General features: G+C 30.4%; 1 protein-coding gene across 9 annotated transcripts in view; it reads left to right on the forward strand.

The window, feature by feature from the left end:
• Positions 1 to 19162, forward strand: part of LOC100164132 (glutamate decarboxylase) — a 140637-nt gene that overhangs the window by 29727 nt on the left and 91748 nt on the right. For 6 of the 9 annotated variants that reach the window (XM_029485547.1, XM_029485571.1, XM_029485567.1 and 3 more), the window contains one exon: positions 6200 to 6293. In XM_029485547.1, coding sequence (XP_029341407.1) covers positions 6200 to 6293 — 94 coding nt within the window. The other 3 variants (XM_029485552.1, XM_029485583.1, XM_029485578.1) reach the window with 3 other exon arrangements.

Raw genomic sequence — 19162 nt, forward strand, 5'->3', positions numbered from 1 at the left:
TTATTTTATACAAAATTACAATTAATGTAAACTTACATAATATTATAGTTACATTCCATTTGTCAAAGTACAATGGTACACTTTGATACATAAGCCAGGTGAATGGTCTTAAGTTAAAATGATCACCCCGTAATTATAACATAATATGTAGGTAATAGGTATTAGGTGTGTGTACAATATAATATCAATTAAAATAATATTTACAAGCGGATCACAGTCACCACACCATTTTCAAAATTTGATTTATCACTTACGCCGAACGGTACGTAATATGGATAAATAATAATATGATATAGTTTGAGACGTGCGTGAGGGTGACAGTGGTTTATTGGATAAGTTCACTGTGTACAATATAAAATAAAAGATAATATACATAAAATATGGGCCACCTGACCGGGTCATGTGCGATATGTGGGAGGGTGTGGGAGGGGTCGGTTGAGGGCTTTCACGTTTTGGAAACTGGCGGAGTCGAAGAGAAAAATCGCTTAGCGTTTAGTGTCACGACGACGACGACGTCTACTATTGCCAATTTCTTGGAAAGTTTTGTTAAAAAATGTTAATACGTGCCAAAAGGCGAATAGCCTTTGCCAGCCCTGTAGCCAGATCACGCCCTCATGACACCCCCCCCTCCTATCCCAGAGACCACACAACCCATCCAACCCTTTCAGATCGTATACGGTACGGTATTCGTAAAAAATATATTATATTCGCTGCTGCTGTTGCTGCTGCAAGTCCCCCGTCGTCGTCGTTATAATAATATATCGTTATTGTTATTGGCGCGAACGCTGTCATCGGACGAAAAAAAATGCGTATAGAAGGTACGATATATGCGTTGAGTATAATTTTGCATGACATTGTTTGCGTGAAACTGAATTTTACTTATTCGCGGGTCACGTCCTCTAGATTGATCACGTGTTCACCCGTTTGTGAGACTGGCCCCATTGAAAGCGATGAAACGGGTATAGGTACGAAAAATAACGATTTCAGTCATCGACTAACACAACAATATTATATTATTAGGTCTAGAATTTAACTGTCGTAGAAGACTGTGAAATATCATTCATTAAATATTTATAAAAAATATTATGCGATAGCGAAAACTATACTTGTCCGACTGGATGGTAAATCCATTTTTACGATACTCATTGTATACCACAGCATCACATTTCACAGGCTGTAAAATACTACACGTCTACATACTATACAAGTAAAATACATGGGACATTTCAAATTACTCAACAACACATTACGCAGACAATTTGTCAATTTTTCGGCTTCAACTGTGAAGTGTTAAATAATTTTTTCTAGTTTATAATCACCGAACTCGTACATTTTAATTAAATAACCGGTATATAATCGTAAGACAAAGAAGATGATTTTTAATTTAGTTACCTACAGTTGTAAAAGTATTTTGAAATCAAAATAATTTGAAAATGTTCGTGATTTTTACGAATTTTGTCAAAATTCTAAATGCAGATGCTTATAAAAAATTAATGTGAATTTACACTCAACTTTTTTTTTAATTTTCATTAATACCAACAAATGATGATCTTTGTATACAATTTTTTAAATATTTTGACAATGCAAACATTTTTCTATAAACAATAGTTTAAAAAAAACGAATGAAATTCGAAATTTTCGTACAAGTACCTATAAACAACTGAAAAAGAGTCCAAATATTTAGAAAATGTTATGGTACCTACATAAAACTCTGGTTGAAATTTAAGGTATCGATGGTTAATGTTTTTTTAGTCACACCAAAAACCAAATCGATTTGGAAAAAATAGGTTTTCTGTAAGCATCCTGTTTTCCTTATTATTTTTTCGTTTTTCCCGATGCTTTTAAAAACTACCACAAATTAAGTACCAACTAGATTCACTTTCCCACCAGAAAATATACTGAAGTTGAAAATCGAAGGATTATATTGACTGCATATCGTGTATATTTTATTACACAAAAAAAACAAACGTAACATTTGCATATTTTTATAAACCATTAGGTAATTTTTTTATAAAATGCTCAAATTAAACCCCAATATGGTAATATATTCCTAAAACATAATATTATCATACACAAAATATTCTTTAATCTAGAAATATATTTTTTAATGTGCTCAAAAATTTTGTATATCAGTTCATAGGAAAATCAATCGTCGAGAAAACTTATCCAATCGGAGCTCCATTAACTATCAGTAAAAATATGTAAAAACATAAAAATCCGGTCTCTAATTATAACGTCGAAATTCTTTACAAATAAAATCAATGATGCTGCAATATTATGTTTCTCACACTGCATTTTTTTATCATTCAAATATTCAAATGGGTAGGTATCATAATCTAAATTATTATTAAATACTAATATTACTGTCAAAACAAGAAGTCAGTTTTTTTTTTTTTTAAGAAATTTACTCGTTTAACGTTTAGAAACTATATTTAATAACAATGGTAATTTTGGAATGTGATCTTCATGTCCATATAAAATATAAATAATAAGTGTTACAGAGCTGGCACATTAATATAAATCGTCAGTTAGAAAGAAGAATCTAGTACTTACAATTCCAATTTAAATTAATTTCATTTTAAGTCAGTATTAAATATAATTGTTTATATAACAGCAATATTATCATACTATATATATACATATTATTGTATAGTGAGACAGTGAGTAATATTATGTGGAAATTGTATTCATAATTTGAATAAGTATAATATAATATTGTCTCATTCTTATACATTATTATTAAAAGCAAAATAAATATTACAAGCTCATGTCACATTCTCACTTAGAAGAATAATATACATATACTTATTGATTGCAGTATACCTTTAGTCTTTGGGCTTTTATCGGTGGTGAAGTAATGATTTTTACTAATTTTTAGTGGAAAAAGTAGATAAAAAATATTATTATAATTATAATACCTAATATTATTTTGTGCATGAACCACTACTATTATTACATTGAAACGGCAATGAACTATTATTATAATTATTTATTATTTAATTTGTATAATTTTAACCAGTAACTACTATTATACGGCTTTTGGGGTTACAGAGTCACACAGAACTTAAGCAACCAATCTCGTGTGTCTTACATAAAGTTTTACATGAACAGCTGCATCGGTCGTATCCCTGGCCAGCCAAATAGGAAAATTTTCTCTCTGCTTGTCTTTGACTAATTTGTATTTGTAGTATTTCATTAGCCTATATAAACATTTTCTTGCATATTATTTTGAATTGATTCGTACTGTACTCAATTTATGTAGTTTTACTACAAACGTTTCAATCTCCGTTGGATCTTGAGTTTAAACATTTATTGACTGATATTGCACAAAAAAAGGCTCGCATAATAAATTGAATTTGATTTATTTTGAATATTGTAGTTGTATTTATTTCATATATTTTAGATTCTGAGCGTAGCGAGGAAGCTGTTGGTTTTACAATGGTGTTTATTTTTATTTTCATTTTTTATTTTTATATCCTGTATACAAAATTTCTACCGGAAGGAGTGCTTCGATTTCAACATATAGTACCTTATCTTTTAGCAAATTGGATCAAGATGGTACTTTAAAGAGGTCATTTTTCGATTTTCTCAATAGTTATTTAATGCCACGGGAAAAACTACTGACAAATTACGAAAAACTGGGATTTTAATTTCTAACGATTTGTTTATCACCGTACCAACCAATAAAAAATTATAATATTATAATATTAGTTCAACTTACATGATAAAATAAATAATAACAATATAAAATATCCAGAATGACAAACCGTCTCCGCACAGAATCGTTTTTCTTATACAATGATATTTTATCATTGAATTCAAGTCTAATACAATCTATTATTCAATGACTCACTTGAAATCTACTGTACAGCAGAGTGACATCCACTTACCTGCTTTTTATAATTTATGATAGTACATAATTTCACCACCGTGTCGGTCTTAAAATATGACTCGTATTTTTTCACATAATATTTATTTTAATATTTACTTACTTATATACCTCCCTCTCCCCCAAACAATTTAACTATTGAATAAGGGCAGTGTAAATTAGATTTGCCTAGGGTGGAAAAATCTCTAAGACCGGCCTTGATTAGGTACTTACCTAGTACAGTATAGTAATTCTGATTGCTATTCTCAAAACCATATTTTTTATTATATTTATCTTTTTTGTAATTATTTCGGTTAGTGTAAATTATTGTAGGTATTTTGACAGGTTTAACGGCTGTTGTAGTTAGTTCCCTGATCCACCCTTATCCCCTCTCCCACGCATTTTATAATATTTTATAAGTATTTATATATTATACGTATTCAATATTGTAGTATGAAGTCCGCGCTGGTGACAGAATATTTATGTAATAATATTAATGAATATAAATTCACCACCGATAAATCATATTGGAGCACCAGATACGTGTTTTTATTTAGGTATACAGTACGTACGCAAATATAATAATATAGGTCTGCGAGTACAATACGCGGAAAAACGGTGAGAAAAAAAATTGCTCTGCGGCTCGAATCCCGTGCCGTTCTGCTTACGAACTAATCGATATCGTATTAGTCAGTATAATATTATATATATAGGCCCACCGCCGCTGCCGTGATTAGAGTGGACGAAAAGGGGTAAACGCGATCAGTGACTGGCCGGGGGGGACTTTTCACGGGGGGGTTCTCGGTGGGGGGGTGAAGGGGTTGTAGGCGGACTCGCGTCCGTGGGAAGGCGGTCGACGTGTGGATTACGTGCGCTTGCGCGACACGCACGCCTACGCCGGGCCCCGGTAAGTCCGACGGGGGTGGCTTCGACCCGGAGCTCGCGGGGGGGGAATACCGCGACGTGCCCTGTTTTCACTCTGGTGAAATCCATTCCGACGACATTCGCTGGTCTGCAGCCGACTGCTGTCTTCGAGCTCACTCCACTGTCTCGCTGCACCGTCGCCACTGCCGTGCCACTTCGTCACTACCACAAGTCTTGACCATCGTCTAGCCGTGACGACACGACTTACTACCGTCTCTGAAGCGAAGAAATTCGCGTCCGAATAATCCGGTAAATACGCGACTCTGCTCATCGTCGTCGGCGGCAGAAAAACGGTCTACCGCTGCAACGACCGTATTATAATAAATTATTAATATGATACAATTTATTAGTATTAGTATTAAGCAATCAGAATTATTATAATATGGTTACAATGATCGTTTCAAATAAACTGTACCGGTCGCCCGCCGAATTGTCAGTGGCGTCATTTCATATTTTCCCATATTATTTCTAATAACTATTATCTAGTTATTTGCAGCCTATAAAAAATGTCCTGATTTTAACGTTATAGTCTCCAATTTATGAGGGTATAAGGAGCTTATATATTTATCCTGTTGGTCGAACAATTATCATTAGTACATGAGTAGATGCATGTTTTTAGATACACATCACCTACTTTTTTTTTAAAGTAAAATATGATATAGCAACGCATTATTTAATCAATGCATTTATATATATATATATATATATATATATATGAAAACAATTTAAATACATAACAAAACAGACTCATAATATTAAGTATAAATTCTGATCTCAACAACAATAGGATAACATTTTTAACTCGTCAACCTTCCTCTCCCTCCCTCCACAGATGACGCCACTGTCACTGACACGAGCAAATATCGCATTATATTATTTTCCATCTATTAATTTCTGTAGGTTCGTTTTTGTGACAAATGTTGTAACGAGTTTTTATTATTATAAATATATTTGTTGTTTTTATCGTTTTATTTATTATGAATTATTTTTATTTGTCTCATATTATGAGTTGTGTTTCATTTTATTGACAATCATTCAAGCATATTATAATATACAAGGTACCTCTTGCGACAAACTATACGTCTCATCGAGTCATGCAGCACCACGACGACGTGTATATATACATAAACCTTTGCAGGCACACGTTAAACGAAACGACGACGACGTATATAATATTATTAATATGTTTTGTCGGTACACTACACCCTAAACTTTTCCACCACCCCCCACATGGCACACATCCCACTTACGACCCTTCTGTGCATCTAACCTTATCGCACTCACACATATAAACACACAAACACACATAATACCAAGTTACATGATTAGCGTAGGTATTTCAATAATATCATAATATGATAGCGAATAGTTTGAAACCCGTTTTTTTTCTCTTTTAACTGTTTTCAGATACAGCCGACCGCCGTCGCGATGAACTCCAAACCCGATGGACAGCAGTCCAAGTACCAGCTGTCAAAAGAAACGGCTGGACTCCGTTCAACGGGTAAAGATTGATAATAATTATTAATTATAATTTAAATTATGATGTACGCACTACGCAGTAAGACTATTTTATAGTGCTATACTGTTATGACATATTTGGCTTCTGGAAAAAATATATTTTATGCATATGTTGAATTTGTGTTAGTACCTATACTAAATTAAAGTTTAGTATGGTAAATGGTTATGTTTATAATACCATGATTGGTATAATGGTATGGATATAGTGATAATTCAGAATATTGTATATTTTATTAAGCCGTGTATACCAATAACGTGTTAAGACAATTAAGTGATTGTTAATATTGGAATAATATTTCAACAACAATCCTTTCTTACGTGCAGCTACCACTATACTTACTGCCTACGCCCTACATAGGTAATAATAATTATAATATGCCTTTTTAGTCCAACTAATATCATATTTGTGTCATTTCCTGTAATTATTAGAACGGTTTAGGCTAGTAAATTTAAGTTTTGTTTATTTTATATTATTTTTTTATTATAGGTGCTTAATGAAATATTATCCTAATATATTAATCTAAGAAACAACTTAATGTTAGGCGTTAGGTTTTTCCTTGTGATGGCAAACAAAATTGACAATTTATAATTTCATAAATCCCAATCACCATTCAAGTTGTGTTTTTTAAAGCCCTTTTAATAATTGAACAATGAGTTTATGATAACTGTCAAAATTAATGAACAAACTTAATAAAAATAACAGAAATGTATGGTTTTCAAACATAATATAAATAATATAGATATATAATAGATAATAGACGTTATAGTAGGTACTTCCATTATACTTTGAACGATATTATGATGTAACAGTATAACACTTATAATGTTTTTTACTAAATAATATTAAAGCGGTCCTAAATGGGCACAATAAATATTTATGTGTGTACTTTATTATAAAATAATAATATAATAGTTTGTAACTTCAATTATTATTATAGGTAAAATGTAGAAATAAATGTACTCATAAATAATGTTCAATTATTCAATTACATTAATTAATAAAACAATATATTATTATGTATTTGGTCTAGTGAAATATTGTATGATGTACTACACCTGAAAATACATTTAAATATTATATAATATTATTTCAGAGGAATTTTATTATAATATAATATTATGTATAACATTATAGTTCTTACGTAGGTACATACTTTCTTAATTCTTACTTATATGATTTACAATTCAAACTAACCAAGTGAAGTAAACTTTAGTATTAAAACTCGTATAATATGAATTAATTAAGGGGTTCTAGTACAATAGAACATCGTTTATAATTCTATTATAAAACTTATGATTTATGCTAGGTAAACGATACGTCTCGCATTGTTATTGTTGTACTTTTTGAATGTTGTTGTATTATTGTGACTATGTGAGTTTAGTTTCAATGAAAAATACAATAAAAATACCTACAACAAAATGTTCAGAACAGTCTTGAGTCTCTACAAACATGCCTATCTGATCCGTAGGTACATTAATATAATGTACCTACCTAACATCCACGGATCTTCTAGATTTTTTTAATGAAATTTAATCTATAGGTAAATTGTTTAACTTTTTATTACCTACCCATAGTATTTTATATATACCTATCAATATTAATTAAGAAACCATTGCTTTTAATATTTATACTAACTATACATCACAAAATTACCTTATTACTTATTTTTCTACCTTGTTTTAAATTTTACCTATTACTTCTATTACTTCTCAGTACATAAATATAGCCATATTGGTATACTTGTAGGTATAGGACATTTTAACTAAAATTCGAATTTTAAATACTGTGATAATGAATGTCATATATACCTAATATCTACAGAATATGAAAAAAATATAAGATAAATTACAATGCATTGTATTTTAGTATAGTATTGATGCATTTAAATCACACTGTTACCGACTGTCATAAATTCCCCTTCTAGTCAATAACAACACGTTTTCAATATCATTTTCCAGACCCATCTCAAACGTCTCAAAGAAAACCTTGTCTTAACAATGGAATTATGGAAACATGTTGAATGTCTTTGTTAACTAAATATCTTTCAATATGAGATTAATCATATTGACAACTTATACTTGAGTAGGTACTTTTAACTTTAGAAAATCTCAGTTACGATCAAAACCGTTAAATTGAATTTTTCCGAATAGCTTACAAAAATGAAAAAAAAAATTCAATTACAAAATCACTATAAATATTTTTTGTATAACTTGATATTATTAATTTCACAATTTTTCAAAGGACTTGAATATAAGTACGTATTTATCTTACGCTCTTAAGTCTTAATATATAGACTATAAAGTAGATTTACTATATTATATTTTAAACAAATACATTTTTTCAGTAAGTAATCGGTAAATATTATATGTTTAAAACAGGGCTTGTTAACGTTATAATAACGTTGTATTATTTGACAAAAAACGATTTAAATTTGTAAACGTAATTATAACAAAAAGCGATAATCTAAAATAATTAAATAGTGCAAAACAAAACATAATGATTAACAAAATTTATTATAGGTACAATATCATTAAACGAAACATAACGCAAAACGTAATTTATAGAATTTCATTGAACGGAAAATAATGCAAAACGAAATAATTTAAAATTAATTAATTTAAATGTTATATTGGTTTCGTAGAAATATCTATTTCATGCATATGGACATTAAAAATGATTATATTATATTCCATATCTGGGCAATTACCTACCCACATTAGTTATTATCAAAAAATTTAATAGGTATTAACATTATTCTAAATAATGATAAACGCAATAATTGTGTAACGTTTTTTGTAAATAACGTAAAACGGAATTTTTTTCAAATGCAAGCCCTAGTTTAAAATAATAAAATGTACATAAACTGTAATTCACCAAGACTATACTCGTGATACAATTTTCGTGTTTCTTTCCGACCTCTCTTTGTTGGTTTAACCGACATAATGTTCTCATGTGGTAATAAAACATAAATATACTTCAGCGGAGTCTCGTACATGATATTATGCAAAGGCAGTGCACACGGGATTAGGTCACAGGCTTACACGCTCACATATATATTATAAAATGTACACAAATATCTTGATGGCAACAAATGCGTTTTGTATCATTCCGTGCAATGTCCCGTTTCGTATCCCAGCAACGGTTACAGCGATAGTTCTGATTTTTTTGGGCAAATCCGATTATATTTTATTTGCACGCTTCCACAGTTTTTTTTACGTACCTACTATATATTTGAAAAATCAGTTTGCCAGAGAGATAAATCAGTTTTGAGAAATGCTATGTATTTAATTATACATTATGGTACCTATATGCGTTTCGATTCTCTCACAACATTTATTTTTCTTGCTAAAAACCAAATTTATATTATTTTTAAATTTGATGTCAATGAATATTAAATTTAATTATTATTACTTGGTATTGTCATATGAACTATGTGAATTTTCCATGAAAACGATTTAGTGGAAAAAATATCTTTATTTTGGTTTAATAACCATAAAATAATCCGATTGATATCTTTGGAGCTCTCATAAACGTGCTATGTTCATTCAATATTTTCAATAGAAACAATTATTAATATTTTTGTTTACTATACTCCTTTATCAGCTATATCGTGTTCGATTTAGTTTAGTGTTTATAGTTGTAAGTTTATAGGATCTGTAAAAATATATATAACTTGGTAAAATTAATATTTTAAATCCTTCCAACAACCCTCTTCTAAAAACCCGTAAGTGTAGTGAGAATTAGCCAACCAACCACTCTTCAACTGAATAGAAATAAGTATAAATATACCATAATTATTAATATCGACAGTAAATTGTATTGTCATAAAAAATGAGTGTTTAAATAATACTTATATATTTAGGTAATCTGTTATTATATAAAACTAACTAGGTATACATTTAATTTGGAAAAAATCACAATTACAATTATATATATATAATGATTTTATAGGATTAATCAGGTTAGTGCATGCGTATAAGAGATGGTTAAAAACAACAGTAATAATTCATTTTATTTTAAACGTATATAATTTTAGTTTGTTTTTATAAAAATATCCATCATAAAATCAAATTTACATAATATATTTTTAAATTTTTTATTATTCGCTTATAACTTTATATTATACAACACTCCAACACTTCTCTATGTTCGTTTACTTGACATTGCCATTGATGTATTATGTATATTGTAATATTGTATATACAAGCAGATATCGTAAACTTTTAAACTTTAAATTGTATAAAGTTTTTGAGGAGAGACAGAAAATTCACGAGAGTCAAGAAAAACGTCGTAAGAAGTCGATATTAATTATAATAACGAGCTCGAAGTTAAACCATATAAAATTTCTTAAAAGTTTTTAATAAAAAAACAGGCAAGTTTACCAGGCTTAAAGTTTGAGAAACTTTGTTTTGTTAAAGTATGACAGAAACATAGACGATGGATTTATTTTTTTTTTTACGAATTAATGAATATATAGGTATAGTAGGTACCGACAATATTACTTAGAAAAGTTCAGAGAATACAAATCGAAAAGCAATACCTATTGGATACTCAATTTAATTTATTATAACAATATAATATACTGAATGAAACATAAAAACATCCGACCTTTTTTATTCGATGTAGTACCTATACCTACGTTTTAAAATAGAATAGGTAATTTAAATTTTTCGGGTTATTGATTTTCTGTATTCTTACAGCAATAACGCACCTAATAATACAGCCGGGAGTGGGGACTAACAACCGTATTGTCACCTTAATTAAACAGATACTGTAGTTGCCTTTGCAGTACAGCACTTCTTTGGAATCGTTATATTCGTTAATGAGCTACTCGAAAGTCATCATCCGAATACCTACTATTGTTATCGTTTATTTTCCTAAGTTCAGTAAACAATGCCCTAAAGCCTCAAGTACCTACAGAATATATTCTATTTGCAACCAAATTATATTGACTTAGAGAACGACATGCCACCTTACGATTAAATTAAAACTAAAAGCTGACAGAAATAATAGTCATCGGGAGGGTAATGCATACACGATTACACGAAACAATTATCATAATATTATTAACTCGTCGGTGTAACCGAATTATTATAGTTCTAATAACATCATTATATCATAATAACATGTTTGTACAATTTTCTCGTTTATTCAATCGCCTAATAATAATAATAATATGTTATTATTATACCTATTTATACAACATGAATAGTTTCTCGTGCGTAACGCATGCAGGACCCAACTCGGACCCCGAAAGGCCAGAGGACAGTGCGGGACGCGGGTGCAGTGTATATAATAATAAATGTGTAATAATATCGAAGAGATTATGCAGTTGACGACCAGATTGCAAGTCTTGTTTATCAATGACGAAAATGACGAGGGTGGTCTGGTATACCCGAGGGTCGCGTATACAGGCGATTCAAGGGCCGCGTGTGCATATAAATATGACTTTTTTTCGCCTTTCCCCAACAACGTATCGGATAAAAGACCTAACCTATGCCGTAAGTGAAATGTTTATGGCGCGTGCACCAAACCGAAGTGTGTGTGTGCATAGTATCTTTTCTTATTCCTTTGCTTTTTTTTATTATTATTATTATTATCATCATCCAAAGTCTTTCTCTCTCTATCTCTCTCACTCCCTCTCCCCTCTCACTCTCTTTTTTTCGCGTTTATCTTTTCCCATCAATCTTGCACAAATCCTCGTCGATGAGGGTTACCGGCGAGTAATTTATTAGACTATCAAAACCAAAACCTCTTTTATAGTGCGAAAACACTCGCGTCCCAAAGTCCCCGGTGCGGTCCCGGCCGCCCCTACGCCGCCCCCGCCTGGAGGATTATTGCCAGGTCTTGCCGCATATACAACCGACCCCTCTTTTATATTAATATGACTACTTACTGCCGGCTTAATGTGTCTTTTATTTACACGCCATGATTAATTGATTTTTTCAGCGCGATCGACGTGCCGTTTGAACCGCGAATAACAAATGACACGTGCTCTCGCCACAAAATACCGATACCACATATTTTTCTTCGTAATAGACTACGTCTTACTCATGTCATATCGCTTATATAATAATAATATAGTTGTACCCAAACACCAAACACTATTTTTTACGTGACTCACAAGCCCCTGTTTGAGTGGCCACTGAAAATATCGTGTGAAATTTATAATTCATTATAAATGGTAGGTACTTATAATATACTCGTACCTTCGGTGAATAGTGATCGTATAATCACTGACGTTGCCGTGTTCGTTTATGTTTTCACTTTAAACACTAAAATGTCGTCTGAAACGTTTAATGGTCATGGACACAGTAAAAAATATAATCAATAGGTATATAATAATATAATATTATGTACTATTATACTATTGTCAGAAGGCACTTCCGGTAGCCTGTTTGACAAATATGTTGAGTGATTGTTAAACGTACCTAAGCGAAATAATATTACATAGAATACATACTCGAAATTTTCGTATTAATTTGAAGGGATGGCTTTTGTCTCGAAATAGATTTATAGCCCAAACTTAGTAACAACCACGGCTTCCATACAACAGACGATTATGTGTATAGATTGTCTTTGAAAACTAATAGTATAGTTCGGCGCGCATAATATAATATATATACGATTTATACATTTTACATGTCTCGAACAAAACACGTAGTCTGACGCAAAACTCAATGCCGTCATTCGTCTAGGGTCCTAAATGTATCTTCGTCGGATTCCAGCAGATAAGTCAAGTTAACGGTAGTCCTGCATGGCATTCCGCAGCACAATGAACCGATAACGGCTGTCCGGAAATCCGATTCCTTTGCCGCAGATGAACCGAGACAGACCACTAATAATCACCGCGGACGGTCGTAACGGTTGCATTTCTAGATTTTTGTCCTAAAGGGATACAATATCGTGGTCGAGAGACGTTTCGCTGGCGAACCGTGACATATCGGTCGTTCTAAATTCGAATTTATTTACCACTGATACAATTAAACTGGCCCAGTGAATACGCAATTATTTATCATTTCTAAGCAATTTAATATTAATAATGGTGTGCATTTTGTTGAAAGTTTCGAGTTTAATCGTCCAGTAATGGCGGGTCGTCGTGAATGTTTGTTGATGTAGGTATATTAGTATCGCATTGTTGGAGCGAAATAAAACAATTCCAAACAAAGTCAAAAAGCTTAATTAAAATTAATTATTTTATATCATATACCTAATATTAATATTATTATTAAGTATGATAATTTATAAATTATAAGTAATTTTCGCTGTGTTTAGAAAATAATCATATACTTTCGTAATGGCAAAAAAAGTTTCAAGTCCCTACAACGATTATAATAAGTTCTGAAACAAAAAATCAAAATTGTTGTCCTTTGTTAACTACCTATCAAATTTTGTCAAAATTTGAAATTCAAATTATATAAAAAAAAAATGATGCATATGTATTTTTGACATTTTTTAATGGTGATGTGAAAAACTAATGAAGATCATTGTATTCGATTTTCAAGCCTGAGCCTTATAAATTGAAAATTATATAAATTTTTAACTAAAAAATAATAAGAAAATATTTGTGATTTCGACGAATTTTTTCATGATGTATAAAAAAAAATAATATTTTTAACATGTTTAAATTTCAATAAAAAACACTTGTGTGGGATCTTGTATTAAATTGTTAAGCTTTTTGACCGAGTTGATAATCAAAGAATTTTTACTGCTTACAATGGTGTAAGAACAATATTTTCAATACTTGTTTTTAGTGCATCATATACTCTGTGCTAAGCTCAATACCAGTTGACCTTCACGCTTTAAAATGTTATCGGAGTACCCATTATAGTTAATTAATGTTTTATAGCTGATTAGTGATTGAACGATTATTATTATTAATCCTCGATATAATGTCGATTTATGAGTTCCGTTAGTTAGTTATATGGTAACACTCATAAGTCATAACTTATAAGTGATCTCAACTTTTTTATTCAACATTAATACATTTATTCTTTAACTGAAGACTGCAGTTTTCGGACTTTTTACAATGTTAGATTTATGTTTTGGCATTTGAAGTGTAAGTTAAAACTATCATTTGATAATCCAGGACGGCAACGATTTTCTACGAGTTCTCAAAGTTCAAACCTAAACGAGATTTCACAGTCGTAAAATAATAATATATTTATTCGTCGGACCATACTGAGATTATACAGCAGCTGTATCACGAAGGTACCTCACTACCTTCCCATTACTAACTTGTTTTAGTTTACATTTTTCATCCCTTGACTTATTTTTTCCAAAACTATTATGCATCCTACTGGAAAATTCTAATTTTATATCATAAATACGCATTACAGTTTTAATACAGTTTATGTATACTATTATAGCTGTATTGTCCGGAAATAACCTCGCTTGATCTTACCGCCGCTGCTATAATAGATCTGTGGTGGTTGTGCTTGATTCAGTATAGTTTTTAATTTTTTATCCAGTTTTGGAATTTAACTATTGATAAAATATTAACATATTATGCTTGAAAAAGTTCATAACATATTTGACAGTTTCGTTAGTGATTCCTCATTTGTATAATATGATTTTGTGAATAATACGAACAGCTGGCTCGGACGATATAACGACGCACATTATTTCATCGTTAAATGCCAGGCGGCTACATGCTGATGTATATAGTGATGTTCGCATCACTAATTTGTAATTAGTAAATAATATAAATCCGAAAACCATGAATTGCTAAGTAAAATCGATTATAAAGAACATAAGTAAGCAAAAGTGGCATTAGTAATTAATGCCAGTTTATCACACATACCTATATTATACTTTGTATTGATTAAAGTAGTTTAGAATATATATGGATATCTATTCTTGTCGGTCAATTGTATTATAAATCGTGTGTTAATAATGACTACGTGATGTGTATTGACGTGTTGTGATTACATTTATAAGCTAAGCATTATTGTAATCTCAAATAGTTATTATTATTTTCCATACAATTATTATTCACGAAACCCATCGTTTGAACCCATGTCGATTTCGCGCCCAATGGACAACCATTAGACCCAATAGACGTTCTAGACATCGTATGTGCCATAGTGTCTTCCCTCCACCGCTGTCTCTGATATATCCTTTGCGTATGAACGACGACGCCGCGCCGCGTAGCTCGTAGGTGGTAGGCCATTCCATAAAGTAGGTTTACCTAAATAAAATGTAAAAAAAACTATATTATACCCTCCCCAGCCCCAGTGTCCCATGAATTATTAAGAACCTATATTTTAGTTATGTAGATAATCATAATATATGATATAAATTATTAATAATAATGTGTTTAAAAATTTCATGAAATATAAAAAAAAAAAATTAATTTACTTAAATAAGTTTTATTTTTATTTTTTACGTACCTTTATAAATTTATAAATTACTATATTAGTCACAAATCACAATAATTATATAGTACCCACGTACCATCATACCGTCGCGGTCGTCGACGATAAGCCGTTTCCTGAGAAAACAATGTTAGGTTTCGTGAAAAAAACAAGACCCTAATATAAAAGTCTGAAATACTATATCGACCACGGCACTCACTGCTTTCTAATATTATATCTTTCATAATGTCAATAATTATAGCTACAACTCATGATGCATCACTCGTGAACTATATTACTAATCATAATTAATTTATATATAACTAGGTATCATCAGTATTTAAATTTAAAAATAAATTTTATTTATCACCTTTTTGTGAACAACCTTACCTAACCGGTATCGGGTAATTACTAATGTTATTTCACTTGGACAGATGCTTGTAAAGGCACGAGATAGCGATATTATTTTTATTGAAATATTATGTTAGTAGCTAGGTTTTTAAGTTGTACAAAAAAAAGTGTTGAGTAGCATCAGACGACGTGATGGTGACAGGCGTATAATACGATGATATTATGTTATGGAGATGGAAGAGAACGACACACACAGAGGCGACGGATTTTGATTGACGTACGCGTTTTATCTGCTCGCTTGCAGGTTGTATAATATTATTATTATTATTAAAAAATCCGCTTCCTATAGAGTGTACGCGTATAAAAATAATATAATCGTTTTACACTTACCCTTTCGTCACCGGGCGCCGCCGCTGGCAGATAACTTTCGCAATGTCTGAGGAAAAGTTTTACCGAACCTAATGCATATTATTAAACTACGATGATAGGTTATATATTATTTTTCCGGACTTCAAGTTTTCATTGTGATCGTGTTACGATAGAGACGAACGCCGACGAGTGAGTGGATTGGATGCGGTAATAACAATTTGAATATTATCGCACACGTTCCATCAGCCGATTTAAGCGCTAAATTGTTTTCCGAACTATAAAATGGTTTTAGATTCTGAGCTGAATTTATTGATTTTACAATGAGTATTTTTTTTTGTCTGTGTACACGACAAGTAGTTACAATAGTGCTTCGATTTTTTACATCAGTATGTTTTCCGGTGGGAAAGTGAATTTACTTGGAGCATTGGGGAAGTCAAAATTTAAAATTCCCAGTAATTCAAAAACGCCTGAATAAACAAAAAAAAATTAATAGAAAATGGGAACGATTACGCAAAACTGGTTTTCGACAAAATCGATTTTGGTTTTTGGTGTAACTCTAAAAAGAATGACCGTATACATACATGACATTTTCACTGAATGTTTATATTAGCATTTTCTATAAAACATATATTTTTTAAATTTTTTTGAGCTATTTACGTTTAAGTTTCCAATTTTTAATTTTATAATTTTTTAAAAATCAATAAAATTTAGTCGTTGGGAAAAAAGCTTGAACATTTAATACAAGGCTCCCAATATATTATTACAATATTGACAGATGAAAAATATTAAAAATACATAGTCACAATTTTTTTATAAGGTTTTTAAGTTACGTAAAAATACGTAAAAGTCACAAAAATGTGCAAATTATTTTGAGTTAGAAATTCATAAAAATTATTCTTCTTAAATATAAGATTTAATACAAGATTCCTCATAAATTTGTCTAACTTTATCAAAAAAAAAAAAATGTCTGTAAATCAAATTAAATTTTTATAAGCATTTGAATTTAAAAATTGTACTACATTGAATATTCATTGTTCACTCGACTTCTCATGCATCTAACGATTTTTTTAATTTGTTGTAATTCAAAAACGAATGACTGTAGATACTTGAAATTGACACCATATGTTTATTTTATCGATTCCTATAATTGATAGTTTTTGTTTACTCAAAAAGCGTGAAAATTTAATACAGAGCTCCTGATGTATTGTTACATAACAGTTGAAAAATTTTAAAAATACATAGGCACAATTTTTTTAAAATAATAAACATTTAAAGTTCGAATTTTGACAAAATGTATAAAATTAACTATTTAAAAATGCATTAAATGTTCAACTTTTATAGCTAATAGGATTGAGACTTTAAAACATAATTCCACGTAAGTGGTTATTTTGTAACCAAAAAATCTAAAAAAAATAGTAAGACAGTTTTATTTTATAGTTATTTTGGACAAAATTAGCTATTTAAACGAAGCAGATTTATTTTATTATTTATAAAATATTATTCGCGGGTAGGTAGGTACTTGAAACTTCTAAAGTATACTATTATATACAAATATAATAATAAATAAATAATAATTCAACTTAACCGGCTACCGTATTAATTAAAATATAAACATAATATAAAATATTCTAGGTTAATATAAACCTCATAATCTCCGCTCATAATCGTTTTTCATAATTCGTATACCTACCTACAATAATATTTTGAATTGAATATAAATTGAATTCAAATTTAACATCATCCAATACAGTCATCCTACTATACAGCAGGGTGACACACACACTTACCTGTTTTTTTTAAAATTAACCGTGATTTACGAGTTTTTAAATTATCATGTACTTGCATTTTTTTTTTTTGAAATACCTTGATTAAGTACAATATTTTCATTTGTTGTACCTATGTGGCAATGTGGTGGATTGGGACAAATACAAAAAATATTCATTTTAAAAATGACCAAAACAGAATCTAATGTTAAGATAAGACCATGTAATATGTCTATTAATAATATAGGTACAATATACTATAATATTGTTCCAATAGTAAAGTTTATATTATAATATGTACTCGTACTATACAATATACATGATAAAGTATAATAACACATTAACATCAATCATTTTTTTCATCAGACATTTTTTAAGGAGGCTTGAACATTATTTAAATGGGCTAATGCCGCTAATCGTAAACAGCACAAGATACCTAACAAACTGAGTGCAGTAGGTAAATATTATGTAGTTTTTAAAGACAATATCACGAGGACGAGGTCACAGCAAGCTCCAGTGGCGTAATTACGGGGTGGGATTTGGGTGTCGTATCCCCCCCCCCCCCATGACCTTTTTTTAAGACTGGTTAACTACATTTACCTATGTACTTCTTTATCTAATAATATATGTTTTTTATTATTGATATCAAATGCCTCGGCTAGCTGGCAGTTGTCCGAAAAATTATAAGAGTGATAAGAGTATTATTTTTTTGTGGATCGACGACGCTCGTTGATTCTCAGATTATTTTATCTAGATTAAAGACTATCGTCCCATTGAAGTATTGAACAAAAAATAACTTAATAATGATTTGTACACTTAATCGGAATTTTCGTAATGACTTTCCTAGTTTCGTCGTTATTCGGTAATCGAACATCGGTTATAAGTTACAGTTACAATCAGCAATCGGCATTCGACTTTTATAGTTTTATAATTCATAATTTGATATTGTGATATAGGTACTGATATTAAATTAATCATTGGTGTGGAGTTTTGTTATTTAATTTTAATATTT

Source organism: Acyrthosiphon pisum, chromosome X (assembly GCF_005508785.2).
Source record: "Acyrthosiphon pisum isolate AL4f chromosome X, pea_aphid_22Mar2018_4r6ur, whole genome shotgun sequence".
Taxonomy (NCBI): Eukaryota; Metazoa; Arthropoda; class Insecta; order Hemiptera; family Aphididae; genus Acyrthosiphon; species Acyrthosiphon pisum.